At 43.0% G+C, this 21,208-nt stretch overlaps 1 protein-coding gene across 1 annotated transcript in view; it reads right to left on the bottom strand.

The window, feature by feature from the left end:
* Window positions 1-21,208, bottom strand: part of TBC1D22A (TBC1 domain family member 22A) — a 117,747-nt gene that overhangs the window by 48,672 nt on the left and 47,867 nt on the right. Inside the window, exons 9-10 of the mRNA XM_082239707.1 lie at window positions 11,567-11,673; window positions 4,061-4,136 (exon numbers count right to left, since the gene is read on the bottom strand). Coding sequence (XP_082095833.1) covers window positions 4,061-4,136; window positions 11,567-11,673 — 183 coding nt within the window. The remainder of the gene's footprint in view (window positions 1-4,060; window positions 4,137-11,566; window positions 11,674-21,208) is intronic.

Below are 21,208 nucleotides of genomic sequence, written 5' to 3'. Positions count from 1 at the left end.
GATTTAAAACAGCTTTACTGAATTACTGTAATCACATTTCTTATAAATATTGTAAAATAACAAATCCTTTGAAATTGAAAGCTTAATCCACAGAGTTGGAAAACAATTCCCTTAGAAGATGAGAAGAACAGGTTATTCTGAAGATCCTACTTTTATTATAATACATATGTGGTCCTCACAATATATGAATGAAAAAACAAATGCCCAGAGCGAGGATTTATTCCAGCAAGGTTATGGAAAAAATTCTGTCCTCACTTGAAAATCAAGAATGCAGAAACTCTGAGACATCCAACAATGTTAAGTGACCCTTTCAGAACTTCCCAGATCATGGTCCTTAAAAGAGAGGTATTTTAATAGAAAACACCAGAGGGAGAAAGGGGTTAGGAAAGAAAAGGCGCTTAAACTTAAACTTGTATGTGAAACTGTTTATACAATTTTTTTAAAAAAACTGAATGTATTAACATTAATAGAAATAAAGGGCTCAATCCAAAGAATTCCCTTCCATTCATCATCTGCAGGGCAAAATGGAAAAGGCAATTTCTCCTTCCCCCTGCACTACCTCTGATGTTGTTCTGGAGGGTCCCCAACCCTAATAAGCAGATTCAGCAGGTGAAAGATGCAGGAGGATTGGTGAAAAATCATTCCCCCTTTCAGTCTTCAGGAGGGTTATATAATCCAGCGGTCCTGAGACCATTGGATCCGATACAAAGTACCGTATTTTTTGCACCATAACACTCACTTTTTTCCTCCTAAAAAGTAAGGGGAAATGTCTGTGCGTGTTATGGAGGGAATGCCTACGGGTGGCATGCCTATGGATTTTCCTCCTCTAAAAACTACGTGCGTGTTATGGTTGGGTGCGTGTTATAGAGCGAAAAATACGGTAATATGCGTATTTAGAATCATTTATTTTATTTTAATTTTTTAGAACAAGAGAGAGTTGGGTGGGTGAATACCTAAAATCTCAGCTATATTAAAATCTTGGGAGTGCTCCATTTTTCTCTAGGGGCACCTCTCACTTCCATTATTTGGGAAAGCAGCTTCCCAGTATGAACCAGTAACTTATGAAAATGACTGAACAACCAATGAGACCGTTCTTCCTAATATGTGCACATGTCCTGTTCCAGCCATTCCATTCTATTCCATTTCCCCTCAACCTTCCACCCAGTTGCCAATGTTTTCCCCCTTTTTGGATACTCAGTGCCATTGGGTTATTATGGGTCTGCTTGGAGGGTTTTTCCCATTTTTTTTATATACTCTGCAAACGTCTTGAGTTACTCCAAGTCTACTGATACCTCTTCTTTCATGCATGGATGCTGTACTTTTGCCTGTCGAAGCATGGATATACAAGTAGGATACTGCAACCAAATGTTGCGCACTGGAGTGCTTCTGGATAAGGTTCCAGCCAGTTCCCATCCACCCTATGTTTCCTCCCTGCTGCCTCCCTCCCAAAAAAACCTAGTCAGCTGTCATTTCATGCCCACTGAGCATGTTCAGTCCTCACTGTAAAACAACCTAAGCCCCCAGCCCTGCTTTTCTGACAACAGAGAGAACTGGAGACTAATGGATCAAGCTCTGATTCTACTGCATTTTGCTTTGCCTTCTCTTCCCATTAGGCACTGCTTGAGATTTTAACTTTAACTGATTGCAGCATCTGAGAACTGGAAGGGACGCATCTATATTCCCCCATCACCCCCTGCATCTGCCACTAGGGCTGGGTTTCTGAGAGACAGCAGCACCAGGACTGAGAAAGTCCTGGCCTTGTGGATCTCACATCCAGCTGTGTCAACAGAGACTCTGCCACAAAATGGCATTCGTCGGACCATCAGATAACTGGTGTGTGTGTGTGTGCGCGCGTGTGCATGTGACTTGTACACACCCGTGCCATGCTGCAGTGACGGTTGCTTTACTGTCTGTTTTATCATGCTGCAAATACATTGCAAACCGCTTTGAGAATTTCAATCACTAGGTGGGATGTAAAGACTGCTAAATAAATAAACTTATTAAAACCACAGATCAGTCACCTTTCCGTTCTGCCAACGGGCTTTTCTGGCTGCTGGTTATCATCAGCTTAACTTTGTGACAGGTGCAGAAGTTGCAGGGAAGCTAAGTAGCTTGTGGAGGAAAGATCTTATCCTTTGAGAATAAAGCCATATTTTCCGGTTGACTAGCTACATCTAATAACCAAGCCATAAATATTTCCAACCTCACATATTTTAAGCAAACATCAGGGATGATTAACATAAATATTATTTATCACTCCGCTTTTTCATTAAAGCACTTTTCCATTTAACATTCCCGCACCCCACTCACACCCTCTTTCCATCTTAGATTGTTCTAGCAGAGCATATTTGTCACCACGTATCAGCCTCCTGTTCTTCTTAATTCAAGCCTTGCTATCTTCATTAACCAGTTATGTTAAGACGTGCAGTGATTGTTCCTTATGTGCAAAAAAAAATTGCCAATGGTTTGGGCAAGTACATAATGCAAGATTCCTACCAACACGCACATACACACAGAGAAAGCTAAATAAAAATAAATCTCTGTCTTCCAGAGTTTGTCCTATGGCTGCAAGAGCAGGAAACCAGGAGGCTTCTGAATATTCCATCCATTCCTTTAACTCAGGGCTAGAGCCATATTTAATTTCAAGCATGGGTAAACTTCCAACCAGATCTCTGGGTTGGAGTACAAGGGCTAAATGAAGAGACAGGAAGCATACTGCCTCTCTGTTGCAACTTAGAGATAGTAGCATACCTTGCCACATAATTGGACTATTCAGCTCAATATTGTCATCTCTGATTGGAAGAGGCACTCCAAGGAAACAAGACAAGAGTCCTATCTGGAGATGCCACAGAGAGACTGAGTCTGGGACCTTTTGCAAGAAAAGCGTATGATCTACTGCTGGAAAATGACGCTTCCCATGCAATACATTTACACCAAGGGTGTCATTTGCGTGAGGAAGGATCGCACCAATGCTTTTCACAGACAACAGCTGCTAAGTAGCAAGTTATTTGCAACTAGGCATATTAAATAGCTTTCTTTGATGGCAACTCATGCATTTCATCACCATCAGTTATGGGAAAGTTCACCTCTAAGCACAGCCAATGTCTCCATCAACAATCTAGATTGTTCAAATACAAGCAAGCAAATATATAAATTGTTGCAGTAAACGCTGCTGCAACAAAGCTTACACTATGCATAATGAAACAATAGAAATCATCTTCCTAATAAGTTTAGCCACTGTTGAGTTGCTTGCGTAACAGCATTTTTTGACTCACTCACACACACACACACACACACACACTCTCATAACTGACAGGCAGTGTCACAAATATATGCTTAGTTCTGCTCGGCATCGCTGTGCTCGTTAATTTAACGAACTATCAAGAGAATATGCTTAGAATGGGCAAGCACTATCTCTCAAATTTCATTTAATTAAACTCTGCTCCAGCAATATGACAGTCAGCATTTCATGATGGGAATTGTTTTAAGGATGAAGGTAGAAAATGTTTCAAAGTAGTCCTGCGAAAAACATGAAAGCATAATCTAAAATTACCCTCACACCCGCTGTAATTTATCTCCAATATTAAAGATGTTATTTCCAAAGTTGGTAATTAATTGGATTCCACAGAGAAATTATTCAGACATTCCTGATAGCAAAACGATACACAAAGGCACAAAACAGAGTGCCAAAGGACAACTATAAACAACCACTGCGACTCTCCCGAATTACTACAATCATTGAGCTTAATGTAAAATGAATGCTGGCTGGCTTTTGTATGTAGCCATTAGTCTGCAGCAAAAAAGATTGGCATTGGATTTTGATTACATTGCCTTAATAAAAAGTAATGAGAGTGGCGCATGCTCTAGTGGCTTTCCTTTAAGTGATACAGTGCAGTAAGTTTGCAAAAGGCCACTATGCCACAAGTTGACTAAGGGTGACACCTCGCCTGAGAAAGGCCACATTATGGTAGAGACGGATCACTGCGCTGGTATTGCCCAGGCAGCTAGCAAAGTCTTCTAACCAAGCCACGTCCAGTCTCGCTTAGTTTTCAAGACGTACCGTCAATTCGGCTAACCAGTTCTTCCAGCATTTTCACTTTCTTCTGAATACCAGGCTGAGCAAAGGTGTAGTTATCCTAAGGAGACAAGATCATAAAGCAAGCATGTTGACAAAGAGATACGAGCACAGTTGCTTCAAAAAAGAAACAGCTGAATCAATGTCTTGCTGGCAGCTGACTTCAACCTTGCAGAATGACCAGCTGAGAGTGGGTAAAATTACCATTCAAAACACATTAGGTATCTCAACAGACTCTGTCCAACTTGCTTAAGTAAAACATGTTCTCTAACGTGCGTATCAATAACAAACAGAAACATGTCTATTAGGAATTATCAGATTATTATAGATTATTTCTTTTCCTTTCTGTGGCTGTGGGGAGAGACATGATAAACTCCCCAAGAACATCAGACATTCCCAAGAATGCACACCTTACAACAGAATAAAGAAGCTGTAGCACCCCGTGTATTTGTTGGACTATAACTCCCATCACCCCAAATTTTTGTGATCATGGTTAAGATTATATGAGTCCAACATCTGGAGGGCCACAGCTAACCCACCCCTGTGTATTTTTAAAATCTGGAAACTTCCCGGTTGATAAATTCCATAGCATAACTTTCCACCCTGGGTAGCAAACCTGCAGGCCATATTAGGCTGACCACACCAGCCTCCCGGTCCCCTAATCTAATCTACTAGATTGCCCTTTGATTCCCTGCTTTTGAAGCTCCCTGGAATTGGAGAGGGCAAATTCAAAAGCTCTCACTGGCTCACATCTGGGTGGGATTGGGAAACAGATTGCTGCTTCTCCCAGCTCACCAGATCTCTCATCTCCACTGAGGAGACAGGCAGCAGACTGCCAAACTCTCCAGCCCAGTCCCACATCAGGCCAGCAGAGGAAGGAGCAATTCACATCCCATAACAGCGCACATCCTCGTGTGTGCATGCAAGTGTGTGCAACATGTCTGTAGCCTATGCCAGCTGTAGGTATCTACAAATAGGTTCTTAAATTTTGCTCCATTGAGTTATTGGGGGTAATCAGAAAGGGATCAGACCAGACCAAAAATAAAATAAACTGGAGAAATTTATTTTCATTAGTAAACAAAAATGAAGAAAATATACAAACTTGGCAAAAACTGAAATATAATAAAATGTATGAATAAAATATAAGAAAGCAATTCATAAATGGAAAACAGTATTAAATAGGCAAAAAGCATGTATATTAATAAGCCATAAAACTTCTACCAGTCCAAACTTGTTAAAAGCTTACTAAATTCCTAGCCTTATAGCAGTTTAACCTACAAATTAAGGAAGGGGAGGGGTTATAGCTACAATTTCCAAGCAGGGATCCATGAAACTAGCTTCTGTGGTCTCAGGAGGAAGTTGAGAAAGCTGAGTCCAGGATCTAGTGTGTAGGATCAAGCATAGTACAAATGGAAACTAAACACATGCAAAAAATAAATAAAAGGGAAATATTTTTAATCTGAACAGTGAGGTGTGTGCCACACAAGGGAATAAACAGAAAATGAACTCAAAGTGAAAACCTATGAAAATTGCATCTATTCAGAATTGTTCTTCAGCCAAATAGTCAAGGCCCTAATAGTGAATTCAGAGAAAATGGTGAAAAGCAGCTTCCAAAACTGAAGCAAGGGACTTGCTACAAGGAAAAAAACAAAACTTCTCTCAAAGAGTGAGCAAAAAAAGCAAAGTGGTCTCCAAAGGCTTCAGAATACGCAAATATCTATTGGAAAAACTTGAGTCTAGACAAAAATAAAATTAAGAAAATAAAAAGGAGTGAGTTCTAGCACTGAGTACAGTCTCTTTTTGGTCCCTGCTGAAACCCAAACTTCTCAGCATTGCGATTTGTCCTTTTCTCTCTCCTCATTTTTTCCTCACTTGAATGCAGTTCAGTTGGTTAATGGCAGGAAATGGAACAAACACCTGCAGAAACATTTTCCCACTGTTTCTGGGCTTGATGCAGTCCCAAGCCTTATCGAAGCACAGGGAGACTCTCACAACAGTCACCCCCAGTGTGGCTACTTGCATGGACGGGAATCAACCCCTAAGGTGTGTATTCAGGCCTGCTTCAGTCATGAGCCAGTTGACCAAAGTTTTTCTTCCATTCCACTGCACAGTTTCTAGAGTGTTCATCTTCACCATAGACATATTCACCCCCAAAATTGAGCTCAGTATCAGTTGCCACACGTACCACTAGTATGATGTGCCTAAAGGAGCTGGTAAATTGGAACACTGTCCTCAGGCCAAAAAGGGCTAGATTTTCCCATTTCCTTAAAATTATTTTCCGAAGTGTTTGAAGCTTCCTATGCCCACGTGGCATAATGTAGAAGCAGTCCTTAAATAAGAAATGTGCAAGAAACCGCCTTTTCTTCAAAGTATCACATATTCTTGACAACACATCTGTTTTCCTGATAACTTGTTATGTATAACAAGCTTAAACATTCTGCGCAACACTATTTACAATTGGAGCGGAGCAAAATAGTTTTTGTGCTCTGAAAAGGAATAATGGCCACAAAGAAATTGGAAGCTCTGATCTTAAGTGGTGAAAATAATTGTACCCTGCTCCCAGGTAAGTCTGTAAGATCTACCGTAGGTTCTTTTTTCAGTGCTTCAGAACAGAATAATATTTGAGCCACATTAAAGCTTCCACTCCGCTAACCACTTATCAAGCCTAATTCCTCATCTTAAATCCTCACTGGTTGCTGCAAGACATGTTTGACAAACCAACCTTTCGACAGGAAGGCACATTCTATGCAAGATGAGGAAACTTCAGAAAGGAATGGCAACAAAAACAAAGGGGGTGTTTTAATGCGGTCAGCAACCACTTGCAGTTAGCAAAGGCAGTAAGGTACACCTGTCAATAGCTTAATAAAACTGGCAGTGAAGCATAAAGCAGCCACAATCTCCCTCTGTATTCACAAATGAATCCCTGATTCATTACGAAGTAGGTGATGCACTGTGCCGAAACTGAAACTTGCCTCTTTAAGGCAGCTTTTTGGAGCACTTCTAAGTTATTGGCCATTCATCTTTGGACCAGTGCATATTCATGAGCTACAATTTTTGTTTAACCCGCAAGAAAGAAGGGCTTTTTTGCTGGCTAGGTTCAATTCTAATCCTTCTAACCTCCTTTGGGGTAGGTTCACGGGTATGGCAGAAGGGGATAGGATCTGCCCATGTGATGCCCACCTGGTGGAAACTCTAACTCACATGGTCCTTAAATGTAAAAGGTATGATGATCTCCACCAACAATTCTTAGACCAGCTATGTATCCAAATATGGAAACCAGAGACAGAGGTCATACGCTTCTTATTACAGGGGAGAGACCAGGAGCTCACCAAGACAGTAGCTAAGTTCCTCTATTTGATTTTTTGCCACCGAAGTACGCTACAGGATCCTGCCTTTGCTGGAGACCCACAGAGGTGAAATAGATTGCTCGCCTCTTCTTCCCTTTGGCAAATGACTGTACTGTTGAAATGGCGACAAGATCGCATTGGCCTATTTATTCTGAATGTTTGTAAATGATGCCAATAAAGGTTTGATGATGATATTCATGAGCATCACTGAAGGCAATGGAAGAATCCTTTCCACAAGGTAAGCCAACCATGTGTAGTGGACTGCCATACAGACCAGGATTCTTTATTCTTCTTCCCAGCATGTTTCCTGGACAAAACTGTATAACTGCCCTGCTGAATGTGACCAAAGACTTATCTATAGTCCAACATCCTTTTCCCGCCACTGGCCAATCAAATGACTCTAGGGAAGTCTACAAGCAGGATATGAAGAAAATAACCTTCTGTGTTATTCCCCAACAGTTGGCATTCAGAGCTGCTTTGCGTCTGATCCTGGAGAAAATGCATAGGCATCATGACTAGTTGCCGTCAATAGCCTTATCCCAGATCACACTGAATTGCTACTTACAACTGCTCCTGGACTTGGAAAGCTTGACTGCAGTGACCATGCACTGTTGACTTCAAGGATAGATTACTGCAATATGCTCTACGTGGGGCTGCCCTTGAAGATGTTTCAGAAGCTGAGGTTTGTGCAAAATGCAGTGGCTAAGCTGTTATATGACAACCTACCAGAAGCGTGTAACACCAATCTTGAAATAGCTGTTTGGTGTGCTTGTGTTAACATATAAAGCATAAGCAACTTGCCCAGAAGGGAATAAGACCTTCCAGCTGAAAATGTTCCCCCCACTCCTAGGCAACAGAATGAGCATTCCTGCCAGAAAGAAACCTGCCAGTTAACACAAGACTATGGGAGTTGGAACTTAAGAGGTTAAGTTGTTCCCATGATGCCTCAGCATTCTGACGTCAGTTTTCGAAGCTTGGGAGGAGCTTGGGAGGAGTTTGTCAGTCTCACTCAATGCTGTGAGGGAGAGGTTGCAGTTTGTCATGGCTGCGGTGAGTCCAGGAGAATCCTGGGGAATATCGGAATAAAGGACTGAAAGAGACAAACCTGGACTCTGTGTGTGTTTGTCTGGAAACTAAGCCAAGCTACGTGACAGTTTTACACCGCTGTGCGAAGCTCTGCTGAGCCGTGACGGAGAGCCGGAGCGGAAGTGTGCCGGGCGGCCATAAATCGCTAATTGAGGTTCGCAAATCAATTAGCGGGAGTCACGGATGTCAACAAACAGCCAGAGGTTATGGGTAACCTAAATCACCTATCGTAAACCTGTCACGGGAGGCTGCCGGGAGCTGTGAAGTCTGCGGTGTCTAGCAGAGGAGCACGGCAGGAGGCGGAGGCAAGCAAGCAAGCAAGCTGAATGCTGTGGAGCCAAGAGCTGAGAGCAGCAGGGAATCGTTTCTCCACGCCAGAGGAGCTGGTGATCTTGTGAGTACAGCTTGGGGCGTCTTGGGAGAACAGAAGACAATGGCAGGCAGCCAGGTCTTGGAGGACATTCCGTCTGGAAAGCTCACTCTAAGAAGTTGGGCAAGGACGTGAAGTCAGCAAGGGCTGTCTGGGGATGTACTGCTGTGTTTGCTGTGAAGCTTCAGCAGGAGGCTAGAGCCCTGGGGAAGGAATACAAAAGCCTAGAGATGGCTGTAGCCCTGTTCCTGATGTTTTAGCCTCAAGGAGCGCTGGTGAGCAGGTCGGGGGGGCGAAGGATTCCAAAGGCAAGTTTAAGAAGCCTGCTGGAATGAGATGGCGGTTCAGAGGGGGCAAAGCTGGCAAGGAGTGCTTTTCCGGAAGAAGGAGAAGGAGGCCAGCTGGGAGGAGCACCGGGCAGTGTTTTTCCACTGGAGTTCAACATCTGCGACGAGATTGCCCCCACCGGAGCAGAGAGGCAAGACAGGATGTTGCCAAGTTTGCCAAGGTCAACCAGCTGAGTTCCCAGGGGAATCAGTCTTGAAGAGGAGGCCAGCGTGGGAACGCAAGGGAAGGATGTGGCTCAGACACTGGGGAGGGTTGTTTTCTTATCACTGCTTCTATGGCAACTGTGAAGAACAACTCCAGCCAGGACATGGTGATGCGCTGGGTTTTGGACACTACTGTCAGTCGTCACCTGATAAGCGAACCTGCTGGCGAAATGCGGAACTGCAGGGCTATTTCAACTGGAATGACTGTTATGTTCGCAGACGGAACACAAAAATCAGTCTGTGGTGTGGCTAACGTGTTTTTCTCTCCTTTACAGGAGGAGCTAGAGGTCTACGTTGTGCCGGGACTGAATTGTTGTCTATTATCTGTATCAGCTCTAATGAAGCAGGGATACAATGTTTGTTTTGAAAATGACACCTGTTCCATTTTCAGAGGAGGGAGACAACTGGTCAACGTGCAGAGGGAGAACAATCTCTTTGTTCTGAAAACACCTCTGGAGGGTGGTGGGAATGCTGGAAAAGCACAGGTGCAGTGTGCTAAGGTTCCCAGGCATGTGCAAAAGTTGCACAGGTGCACAAAAGGGTGCGAACTCCGGAAATGTGGGAGGAGGTCCCAAGGGTGCAGGGCATGCAAAGGTGCAAAGGTACTTGGTTTTCCCGGGTTTGGGAGGGTAACCGAGGAGCCCTTTGAGCTTGTTCACACAGATCTGTCAGGACCCATGAGGTATGAGAGTCTGGGTGGGGCCAGGTATGTGCTGTCGCTGACAGATGACCACAGCCAGGTTGGCTGGTGTTTCTCTCTCAAATCACAGGGGGAGGTGGCGCAACTGATCCAGGATTGGGTTGCAGAGGTGGAACGAAGGTTCTCCACCAGGGTGCGAGGGTTCAAGAGCGACCGAGGGTCACAGTTTACTGGGTCTGCTCTGGAGGAGTTTTTCAAGGAAAAGGGAATACGTCACCAGGTGACGGGTGCAAAGTCTCCTCAAGGGGAGGAGAGGGAGGCAGAGGCTGATCCCGGTGATGGGGACCAGGTCCAGGATCAGGGTTCAGAACCCGGTGATGGGGACCAGGTCCAGGGTCAGGGGTCAGGGCAGGTTTGGGCATCTCCAAGGGTTGTGAAAGGAATGTCCAGGTGTGAGGCTTCATCTCCGGTAAGCGTAATGGAGAAAGCTCACAGACGGGTTGTCAAGTCAGAGGGGGACAAGTCTGACGGAGAAGACACAACTGCTGGCCCAAGTGGGTCAGAGGGGTTTCAGGTCATGGGTGCGTGGGAAAGTGTCGCACAGTGTGATTCTGGGAGTGTTGAAGGGGTTCAACAGGTGCCTGGGAAAGATGCCGGGAAGGGGCACAAGGCAAAGGGGAAGGTGTTGAACTCAAAAAGGTTTTGTCAGAATGTGTGGCAGAGGGGGTATGGGAGTTGGAACTTAAGAGGTTAAGTTGTTCCCATGATGCCTCAGCATTCTGACGTCAGTTTTCGAAGCTTGGGAGGAGCTTGGGAGGAGTTTGTCAGTCTCACTCAATGCTGTGAGGGAGAGGTTGCAGTTTGTCATGGCTGCGGTGAGTCCAGGAGAATCCTGGGGAATATCGGAATAAAGGACTGAAAGAGACAAACCTGGACTCTGTGTGTGTTTGTCTGGAAACTAAGCCAAGCTACGTGACAGTTTTACACCGCTGTGCGAAGCTCTGCTGAGCCGTGACGGAGAGCCGGAGCGGAAGTGTGCCGGGCGGCCATAAATCGCTAATTGAGGTTCGCAAATCAATTAGTGGGAGTCACGGATGTCAACAAACAGCCAGAAAGACTGCACAGATGAGAAGCAAGTTACGAAGACTGTTTGGCCTCATCCCTGACCAGAAACACTCACAATAAAATAGCAATCATATCGGAATAGCCTACTTTTTAAAAAAGAAAAGAAAACTGTCGACCAACATGTGGAAAAACAGTATGTTTTCAATCAAGCTCAAGAAGGTTGTACTGGTGAACACCGGGAAGGAGAACCAATTTCAAAATGTACCTCATAAATACCAATGTCCTGTTTACATTTCACATTTTTAAAATATGGTGGCATCTACTGCCCTATTCTACTCGTCAGGTATATTCTTTTTCAACACTCTTAATGCTGTTATTAGCCACAATGCTAATCAGTTATCCCAATGGTTAGAGAAGGGGAAATCAATTTACCTGAATGCCATCAAGCAGTTTACTCATGCACCAGAAACTGTCAGCTTCAATGTTCTGCAGCACTTCGGCGGGCAGACTGGAAACATCAAAATTTTCCACTTCTTCTTCTGTTTGGTAAAAGAGAGAGGGAAAAAAAGATACACCAATGAAGTGCACGGAATAAACAAAAGGTTTACACACATATACAAGATATAGCAATCGCGAACCTTATCCATAAACATTAAACCGTACGACCTTTACTAAGGACTAAAAGCACTATTCAGCTAAACCTGGTGTTTTCGAACAATCATCCACCCCTGATATTAGAAATGCACAGGAAAAACCAAATCAAATCAAATCCACTGTGGTAACTTAAAGGACTATGGCACACCACCATAAAAATCTGAAAATGCATGAAATCTATCCACAACTAATTCCAGCCCATTTCACATCACAACTTCCAAGGCCAACCAAGATCACCTTCTTAAGATTACGTGTGTTGAGTTAGGATTGCAAGGGCACAGAGAGATGTAGAAGTGTCCTCAAGAGAAATATCACACCTGTGGCACTTGGGGACACATATTTGCTGCAGTATACACAGAGTCCCATTAATAACTAGCTACACTGAAGGACAAGTTCCAGTTACGCTTTCTGCTCCAAGCCCTAATAGATCAGCAAACAAGTGCGAATAGGTATCAGCAATGAATAAGTTTATCAGAATTGTAATTGCTTCAAAATTAACTGATATAAAGTTACATTCCTCCCACAACTGCAATCTACTGATGTCCAACCCTGGAAAAATAATGAAATGTTTGTTAAGCGGCAGTTGTTGCTTAGCTTAGATTTGCTTTTACCAGTGATGGCAAAGAAAAGATATCAAAACCAATATTGATAGCCGTTTTTGACCAATGCTGTACTTGAGACTCTAGACTAAATTTACAATTCAATCCAGGCTAAGCAAACCCAAGTGTGCCCGACTCTGCAGGAGTCTGTGGCCCTAAGATCTGTTTTCCTGCCAAATAGCAACATACCTCAATTTCCATATGCAAAACCATGGTAATAATAAAGTACAGTGGTGCCCCGCAAGACGAATGCCTCGCAAGACGAAAAACTCGCTAGACGAAAGGGTTTTCCGTTTTTGCGTTGCTTCGCTAGACGAATTTCCCTATGGGCTTGCTTCGCAAGACGAAAACGTCTTGCGCCTTTTTTTAAAAGCCACTTGAAGAGGCGCAGTTGCGATGGACCGTGCTTCGCAAGACGAAAAACATTGCAAGACGAAAAGACTCGCGAAATGAATTATTTTCGTCTTGCGAGGCACCACTGTAATTTTTCTTATGTCACAGAGTAATGATGCATTTTAGAACAGCTGCTGCACAGTCAGTGAGGTGAGCCCCAAGTCAGGACAAAACCAGACCTATAGTTCTGTTGTATGTTCAGCAGGCCTGGCAGGAGGAAGATCTGTATTGGCTAGTGCATGGGTATGCAAACTAAGGCCCAGGGGCCCGATGCAGCCTTCTCAATCCGGCCCCCAGACGGTTCGGGAATCAGCGTGTTTTTACATGAGTAGAATGTGTGCTTTTATTTAAAACGCATCTCTGGGTTATTCGTGGGGCATAGGAATTCGTTCGTTTATTTTTCCCCAAAATATAGTCCGGCCCCCCACAAGGTCTGAGGGACAGTGGACCGGCCCCCTGCTGAAAATGTTTGCTGACCCCTGGGCTAGCCAATGCCAAAAACTGAATGCTCTACAAGAAAGAGGAGGGCAACCAAGATGATAAAGGGTTGGAAACCATGCCTATAAGGAACAGTTGAAGGAGCTGAGTATGTTTAGCCTGAGAAAGAGGAGACTGAGAGAATATATGATAGCCATCTTCATATATTTAAAGGATTATCACATAGAAGAGGGAACACGCTTGTTTTCTCCTGCTCTGGAGGGTAGGACTCAAACCAATGGCTTCAGGTTACAATAAAGGAGATTCCGACAAAACTTCAGAAAAAACTTTCTGACAGTGGAACGGTCTCCCTCGGGAGGTTGTAGACTCTCCTTCCTTGGAGGTTTTTAAGTAAAGGTTGGATAGCCATCTGGCATGGATGCTTTAGCTGAGATTCCTGCATTGCAGGAGGTTGGACTATATGATGCTTGGGGTCCCTTCCAACTCTGCAATTCTATGATTCTATTCTATGACCTGATTCATACCAGACATTCTTGCGTGGCTGGAACGCTCCCAATAATGCATTTTGCTTGTCCGGTTGGTGAACAGAAAGGAGTGCGAGTATGTACAGAAACTAACCTACTATGCAAAGGGAAAATCTACATTAATCGCTCTGCTCACTTTTGCCTCTGGTCCTCACCGCCATTATTGGTATGTAGCCCTGAGAAAGCTGCCCAGTAGGGAATGAACCTCTCAAGTTGAAAAGGGTTCCCCATCCCTGCAGAAAGGGGAAGAGAGAAACAATTCTGAGAGGCTGCGTTTGCAGATACCTCTTAGCCTGATGATCCGGTTAGGATTGTCCTACACTCATGTAGGACCCTGGTAGAGACACATGCCCGTTGGACATGTTCTCTCCCTCCTGGTCGATCATTCGGGAGCTTCAAAAGCATTATTCAGCCCAAACATCACAGCGATTTGTATCAAAAAGCATAAGCACACTTACGTTCCTGCAGAGTATTTGCAGTTTGTGTAACAGAACTCAGTAGGCACAGCATTTTGGCTTATCTACTTTATTTACATATAATACACTCGGAGCATTCTGACTTAGCTCCTTCCTCTTTCTCATCAGACAGTAAAGAGAGAAAGAACAAATGACAATTAGTCCCACTTCATGGAACACAGTAATACCAAAAAAAATCCTGTCTCCGTCACTTCCCACTCTGTGGAATGAAAACATACACCATCACGTGATAGACAACAATCCCATGACTGCAAACACGGATCAAGAATCCTAACAGATCCATCTAGCATTCAAACAAAAAGAATGTCCAAAGTGTGTAAATGTTACTCCTCTGGCCTTAAAAAAAATGGTTTCAAAATCTTAAGAACTACCAGTCTCCACAGTGCAATCAGAAAGTAAACTCTGGGGTGTGTTCAATCAGAGTGGTTAGTTATTTGCCCCATTTTGTCTTCTACCTCCAATTTCAGCTAAGGCTGCCAATGTTCTGCTGGCTGTGCCTGTGTATTTAACTGGTTCTTATCAGGCAAGAATGAACAGGTGGAACTCTTTCATCTTCAGCCGCAAAGACTCAATGAGGAGGAAAGGCTTCATCTGCTGGTTTCTGGGTATTATATCCTACTAGATGGCACAGGAATGCTACCAGAGAAAAAGCTGTCAACTGTAAATTCACTAGCAGATCTGCAGAGCACAGAGGGAGAGAGAGTGTGTAGAATATGATGAGCAATCCATACAGACTCATTAAGAATACAGAGTAAGGGACCATTTGAATAAAGCAGAGCGAATGCTGAGAATGGAACTGCATGAATAATGTAATCCTTTTAGAAGCAGTGTTAAGATGTCTTTTAGGGCTATCAACAAGTTTAATCCACAAACGTTGCAGCATAAGAATTAAACAGTATGTAGATTTTCTTTTCTTTTCTAAGTAGCAGGACAACATGCATCTTTGTCAATATATACGTGGATAGGAAGATATCACTGTACAAAAAATCCCAATTATAATGTCTCACAGCAATGTCTCTCATTTTCTTCAGCTTCCTGCGGCGATTCTCATCACGCTGTCTGTGTAAGTGTGGAAGATAGCAAAATAGCTGCCTAAAGAAAAACTGCTGTGACATGCTGATCTAAGTGCTACGGTTGCTGCAAGCACTGCTGTTAGCTGCTGTTTACTCCTTCACAGAATATTATCCTATTCTTGTGAAAATCTCCTCTGAGCAAAAAAAAAAAGAGTAATTCATTTAGAAGGGCTTTAACAAGACGCCTTCTCCACAGGAAGCAGCAAAGCAACACAACGAAAAGTGAATTAATTGCACTTTGCAAGATGCATTACTGAATGGTGAAATTGAGAGCAAGACCAGTGATGGTCTTTTGGTGGTTCAAATGCACGAGAAAGTACAATCAAATTGTTTGGTTGCTGCCTGGATTGAAAAGACTACCACCTATACTCCAGGATGGTCACCATCACCGATAGGTGCTAGAGATGAATTCTTGCAGATTTATGAAGTCCGAAAACAGCATACAAGCTTTGCTTTCATGTCATTGTAGTTTAGTCGTTTAGTCGTGTCCGGCTCTTCGTGACCCCATTGACCAGAGCACGCCAGGCACTCCTGTCTATTGCCTCCCACAGTTTGGTCAAACTCATGCTGGTAGCTTCAAGAACACTGTCCAACCATCTCGTCCTCTGTCATCCCTTCTCCTTGTGCCCTCCACCTTTCCCAACATCAGGGTCTTTTCCAGGGAGTCTTCTCTTCTCATGAGGTGGCCAAAGTATTGGCGCCTCAGCTTCAGGATCTGTATTTCCAGTGAGCATTCAGGGCTGATTTCCTTCAGAATGGAGAGGTCTGATCTTCTTGCAGTCCATGGGACTCTCAAGAGTCTCCTCCAGCACCATAATTCAAAAGCATCAAATCTTCGGCAATCAGCTTTCTTTATGGTCCAGCTCTCACTTCCATACATCACTACTGGGAAAACCATAGCTTTAACTATACGGACCTTTGTCAGCAAGGTGATGTCTCTGCTTTTTAAGATGCTGTCTAGGTTTGTCATTGCTTTTCTCCCAAGAAGCAGGCGTCTTTTAATTTCGTGACTGCTGTCACCATCTGCAGTGATCATGGAACCCAAGACAGTAAAATCTCTCACTGCTTTCATAGCAAGCTTCAAATCTGAGAAAGAGACATGCTGCTGTTCTGGTGGCTGGGCCGCAGTAGTTTATTGATGCCATTAAATAAGCACTTCCTTCAAAGAGACCTGCCTACTGCTACCTCACAATGCATGATGCAACACTGTTTTGAGTTTCTCTGATCCTACACACAACCCCCAGTTAAGGCTGAGGAGCTTACAACACAACACCATGTCAACTTTTCCCATAGTAGCTGCGTGTTCTCCATTAATGACTATTTTGAGCCTAAAAAGGAATGACATTTCAAAAATAATTTATATCTGCACTTCTCAAAGGTTTTGAAGTAGGACCCACTTATAAACGAAACTTGGTAGCTTTTGAGCTCTACTCCCCCCCTTTAAATGGGACGTGGGTGGCGCTGTGGGTTAAACCTCAGAGCCTAGTACTTGCCGATCAGAAGGTCCGTGGTTCGAATCCCTGTGACAGGGTGAGCTCCCATTGCTCGGTCCCTGCTCCTGCCAACCTAGCAGTTCGAAAGCACGTCAAAGTGCAAGTAGATAAATAGGTACCGCTCCGGCGGGAAGGTAAACGGCGTTTCCGTGCACTGCTCTGGTTCGCCAGAAGTGGATTAGTCATGCTGGCCACATGACCCAGAAGCTATACGCCGGCTCCCTTGGCCAATAAAACGAGATGAGCACCGCAACCCCAGAGTCGGCCACGACTGGACCTAACGGTCAGGGGTCCCTTTACCTTACCCCCCCTTTAAAGCAAAAATAAATAAAAATGCAAGAATATGTATCTTATTTTTCTTTCTTTCTTAATGTTAATAGATGTGTACATAGAATTCAAGCATGACATATGTAGAGGGAGGGGGAGCCGCTCTCTTAAAAGGGCTACAGAGCAGTAATGGCATGTTGCTGTCTCGGGGTGGAACCCTGGAAATAAGGAAAGACCCACTAGTGGGGCCCAATAGTGTTATGGCTCACAGTAAGAACATCTGATTTATGTGCTGCTTTGAATCAGTTCACCAACTCATGTTATAAACAAGCTATAAAACATTTTCAGATTCACAACGAATACTGAATAAAATGCCACTTCTCTTTCAGTGATACTAAATCACAAAAAAAGGCTTCAAGATGTAGAAGAGCAAGTAAACAATGGACTAGGAAAGGAATTTTATTTTTAGATGCCATTTACTAAATGCCCTTGACCACTGCTCTGTCTTGATATATTCAGATATATTAAATTGCCAATACTTAGCTAATTAAAAGCACCTTTGGATAAGTGAAAGTGAATTCAGAAAGCTCCTTTAGTATGAACAATGAATCAAAGACTCATAATTTGTATTTTAATTTTTCATAAGGAAATACACAGCATGCAACAGACTGTTTCATTAGCATAACCTAATTACAGAGCAACTCATTATTCCACAAGTCACTGTTAATACTGTTACTAGGATTATAAATATGTTTACAAAATTGGGGGGGGGGGGGGAATCAGTCAAGAATTACATTTTGCCACAACCCTCAACTATTAAACTTTTGTAATCAATCTGTGCTAATTACTACTGAACACAGAAAGTTACTGTGGGTTCAATTAAACACTACAAAGCTAACCCTTCCATGGTTGCAATTAATTCATATTTGTTGTTTCTCAAAATGGCCTGGTTTCATTCAAACGAAAGAAGCGTTTACAATTTTATGGTTACATATACTAGGGAGTTCTATGGCTGTACAAATATGGTTTGCTATGCTGATACATCAAAACTGTACCCTTTAAGCGGAGCAGATCGCTAGGCCTACGACGTCTGCCTCACTATTTGCTAACAATTATTAGTCAATGATGCTAGGAACGTTGCCAGATAATCTGCTAAAATGATTTGTGCATGATTAACTACTTGCCTGCATAAGGGACATGAACTGGACTTTCTGCTTTGCAATACACGACATAATGTGAATACAGTGTTCCACAATGAAGGAAGAGACAGTTATATGCAATAGCTGGAAACGTACAAAATATTTTCATGAGGGGATAATTCAACCAACCAGTTGCATGGATAGATGCTGGACCTCTGCCTCACACCGTCTACAAATGTGCAGGAGCGCATTCTGACAGGTGTATTAATGATGGAACCAGCATATACAAAACAGGCAGCACACTCTTGAACCATGGTAAGGAATTTGGGAAGCCAATCACAAAACATTTACAGAGTAAGGAGGATGTAGGCGTTAGAGCTTTCCGAACGACAAAAACACTTCCCGCTCAAGCTCAGAGAAGAATTACTCTCAGGAGCGTGCAACATTACAAGCATGATTTGGGAGAACTAGATTGCAATCCTCTACACACTTTCCTGAGAGTAGGTGCAATTGAACTAAATGGGGCTTACTTCAGAGTAGTTAGGCATGGGACTGTGGTGCCAAATTATTGTGACTTAATATCTTGAATCTGTCAGAACTGATTCCTTTCTTAAATGATAATGGGTAATAAAAATGATAAGGGTAATAAAATGATAAGGGTAATAAAAATAATTTAGCGATTCATTCTTTATTTTGCATATGATAACAGCTCAGTTTTGCCACTGAGCCAAGAGAAAAGGTTTAGAGAAAAAGGACGCGGGTGGCGCTGTGGGTTAAACCACAGAGCCTAGGGTTTGCCAATCAGAAGGTCGGCGGTTCGAATCCCCGCGACGGGGTGAGCTCCCGTTGTTCGGTCCCAGCTCTTGCCAACCTAGCAGTTCGAAAGCAGGTCAAAGTGCAAGTAGATAAATAGGTACCGCTCCGGCGGGAGGGTAAACGGCGTTTCCGTGCGCTGCTTTGGTTCGCCAGAAGCAGCTTAGTCACGCTGGCCACATTTCCCGGAAGCTGTACGCTGGCTCCCTCGGCCAATAAAGCGAGATGAGCGCCCCAACCCCAGAGTCGGTCACGACTGGACCTAATGGTCAGGGATCCTTTACCTTTAATGTTCATCTGAAGCAGATGCACGTAACAAAATAGCTGAAGCAAGATACTGAGTGGTACAGATTCAACTGTGCTTATAGAACAGCTGGAATCGAAATATGACTAAGCAGGTCTGCAGTTCTCTCTTGAACCATTATGGCTGTTAATCCAAGAATCAAGAACCTGGGAGCCTAAAGCTTTCTTCTCTCTACAATGCATAGCAAGCATTTATGACTAGGTCTGACTTTTTCAAATACAGTGGTGCCCCGCAAGACGAATGCCTCGCAAGACGAAAAACTCGCTAGACGAAAGGGTTTTGCGGTTTTTGAGCTGCTTCGCAAGACGAATTTCCCTATGGGCTTGCTTCGCAAGACGAAAACGTCTTGCGTTTTTTTGCAAGTTTGTTTCCTTTTTCTTAACACCGTTAATACAGTTGTGACTTGACTTCGAGGAGCAACTCATAGAACGTGGTGTGGTAGCCTTTTTTGAGGTTTTTGGTGATTTTTGAAGCTTTTCCAAAACTTTTCCGACACCGTGCTTCGCAAGACGAAAAATTCGCTAGATGAAAAAACTCGTGGAACGAATTAATTTCGTCTTGCGAGGCACCACTGTACTGTCACTATCCAGACTTTTGGTTTGTAAACAAGATCTTGCAAGTGTAAAACATCTCGTTCTCACTGCAAGTCTTCAGGCACATTGCTCCAGCATCATTTTTTGAAAATGAGACTGGGAAATCACATCAGTCTCAATTTTTAAAAAATAAATAAATATGAGATTTATACCAAAAGGTTTGCTAAAACTTTCCAACGCACCTACATATCAAGAGCTATCATATGCAGAAGGGAAGTGTTGCATAAACAGATATGCAGAAGAAGCTGCCGGGGTTGACAAGATATCGAACGACAGCTAGAGAGTGCAACAGAGCACTGAGACTTCCACAGTCAATATGGCTTTTAGAATGAATAAACCTCACTCAAATAATTATATCCCATGAAGCTGCTCTGTTTAAGTAAGTAGGTCAAACAGCACAAAAATTACTATTTTTACTGCATGTGTGAAATGAAGTGGTACCAATTGGAGGGAACTACTCCCAAGCAAATGGCCTCTTTAGTTTCAAATGCACAGCAGTTAAACATAAAGTGTTTCAAAAAGCCACAATTTCATCCAATTTTAATGCTTTATTTTTAAAAAATGAATATTATTTCAGTAAAAAAATAATGAATTGAAAATAAAAACTTGTCTTCCAACAGGAGTTAGAGGAGAGAGAGCAGGTCTAGTAAAGGGGCTAGGAGTAATAGCTGTTAGAGAGAAGAATAAGTTATATCAGGCTAGAACAGGCCTTCCCAACCTGGTGCCCTCTAGCTGTTTTGGATTACAACTTCCACCATTAGCATTCCTTCTAATGGAAAGAATGGCAGCAAATTGATATTGTCTACAGCTGGAGTCGATGTGTCATTTAAACTGGATCTTTCCCAGTCATCCTGAAATGATCTTGCTTATGTTGAAAACCATTTAAAGCAGAATATACCCTAATCCCAAAAGTGACGAAGTACTACCAAAGACGGTCATTTCTCCAGCCTGTGAGTGATGGTTAAAATAGTAATTTTGCATTACAGCTTCTTCTTTTCCCTTCAGAATCTCGCAAAAGGATTTGCTGTGACAATTAATAACTAGGATACAAAAAAGGGAGGGGTGAGGAGGTCAAAGAAAGAAGGTAATGACAGTTAAGGATCAGAGAATATTGGATTTGTTTTTAAATGTTTGTGGCTTATTTTTGTCTTTTGATTGTGTTGTTGTATTGTTTGATTGTGGTTTGTTCTTTTTTTCTTTTTCTTTTTCTTTTTTGGTTTTTCTGTAACTCTAAAATTCTTAATAAATATCATTTTATTAAAAAAAACATACTACTTTGAAGCATCAATAGCTTATGTACAAATTCCC

This window comes from Podarcis vaucheri (assembly GCF_965113315.1).
Source record: "Podarcis vaucheri genome assembly, chromosome: 10".
NCBI classification, from domain to species: domain Eukaryota; kingdom Metazoa; phylum Chordata; class Lepidosauria; order Squamata; family Lacertidae; genus Podarcis; species Podarcis vaucheri.
Note: the sequence above shows the minus strand (reverse complement) of the source record. Positions and strands in the feature narration are given on the sequence as shown.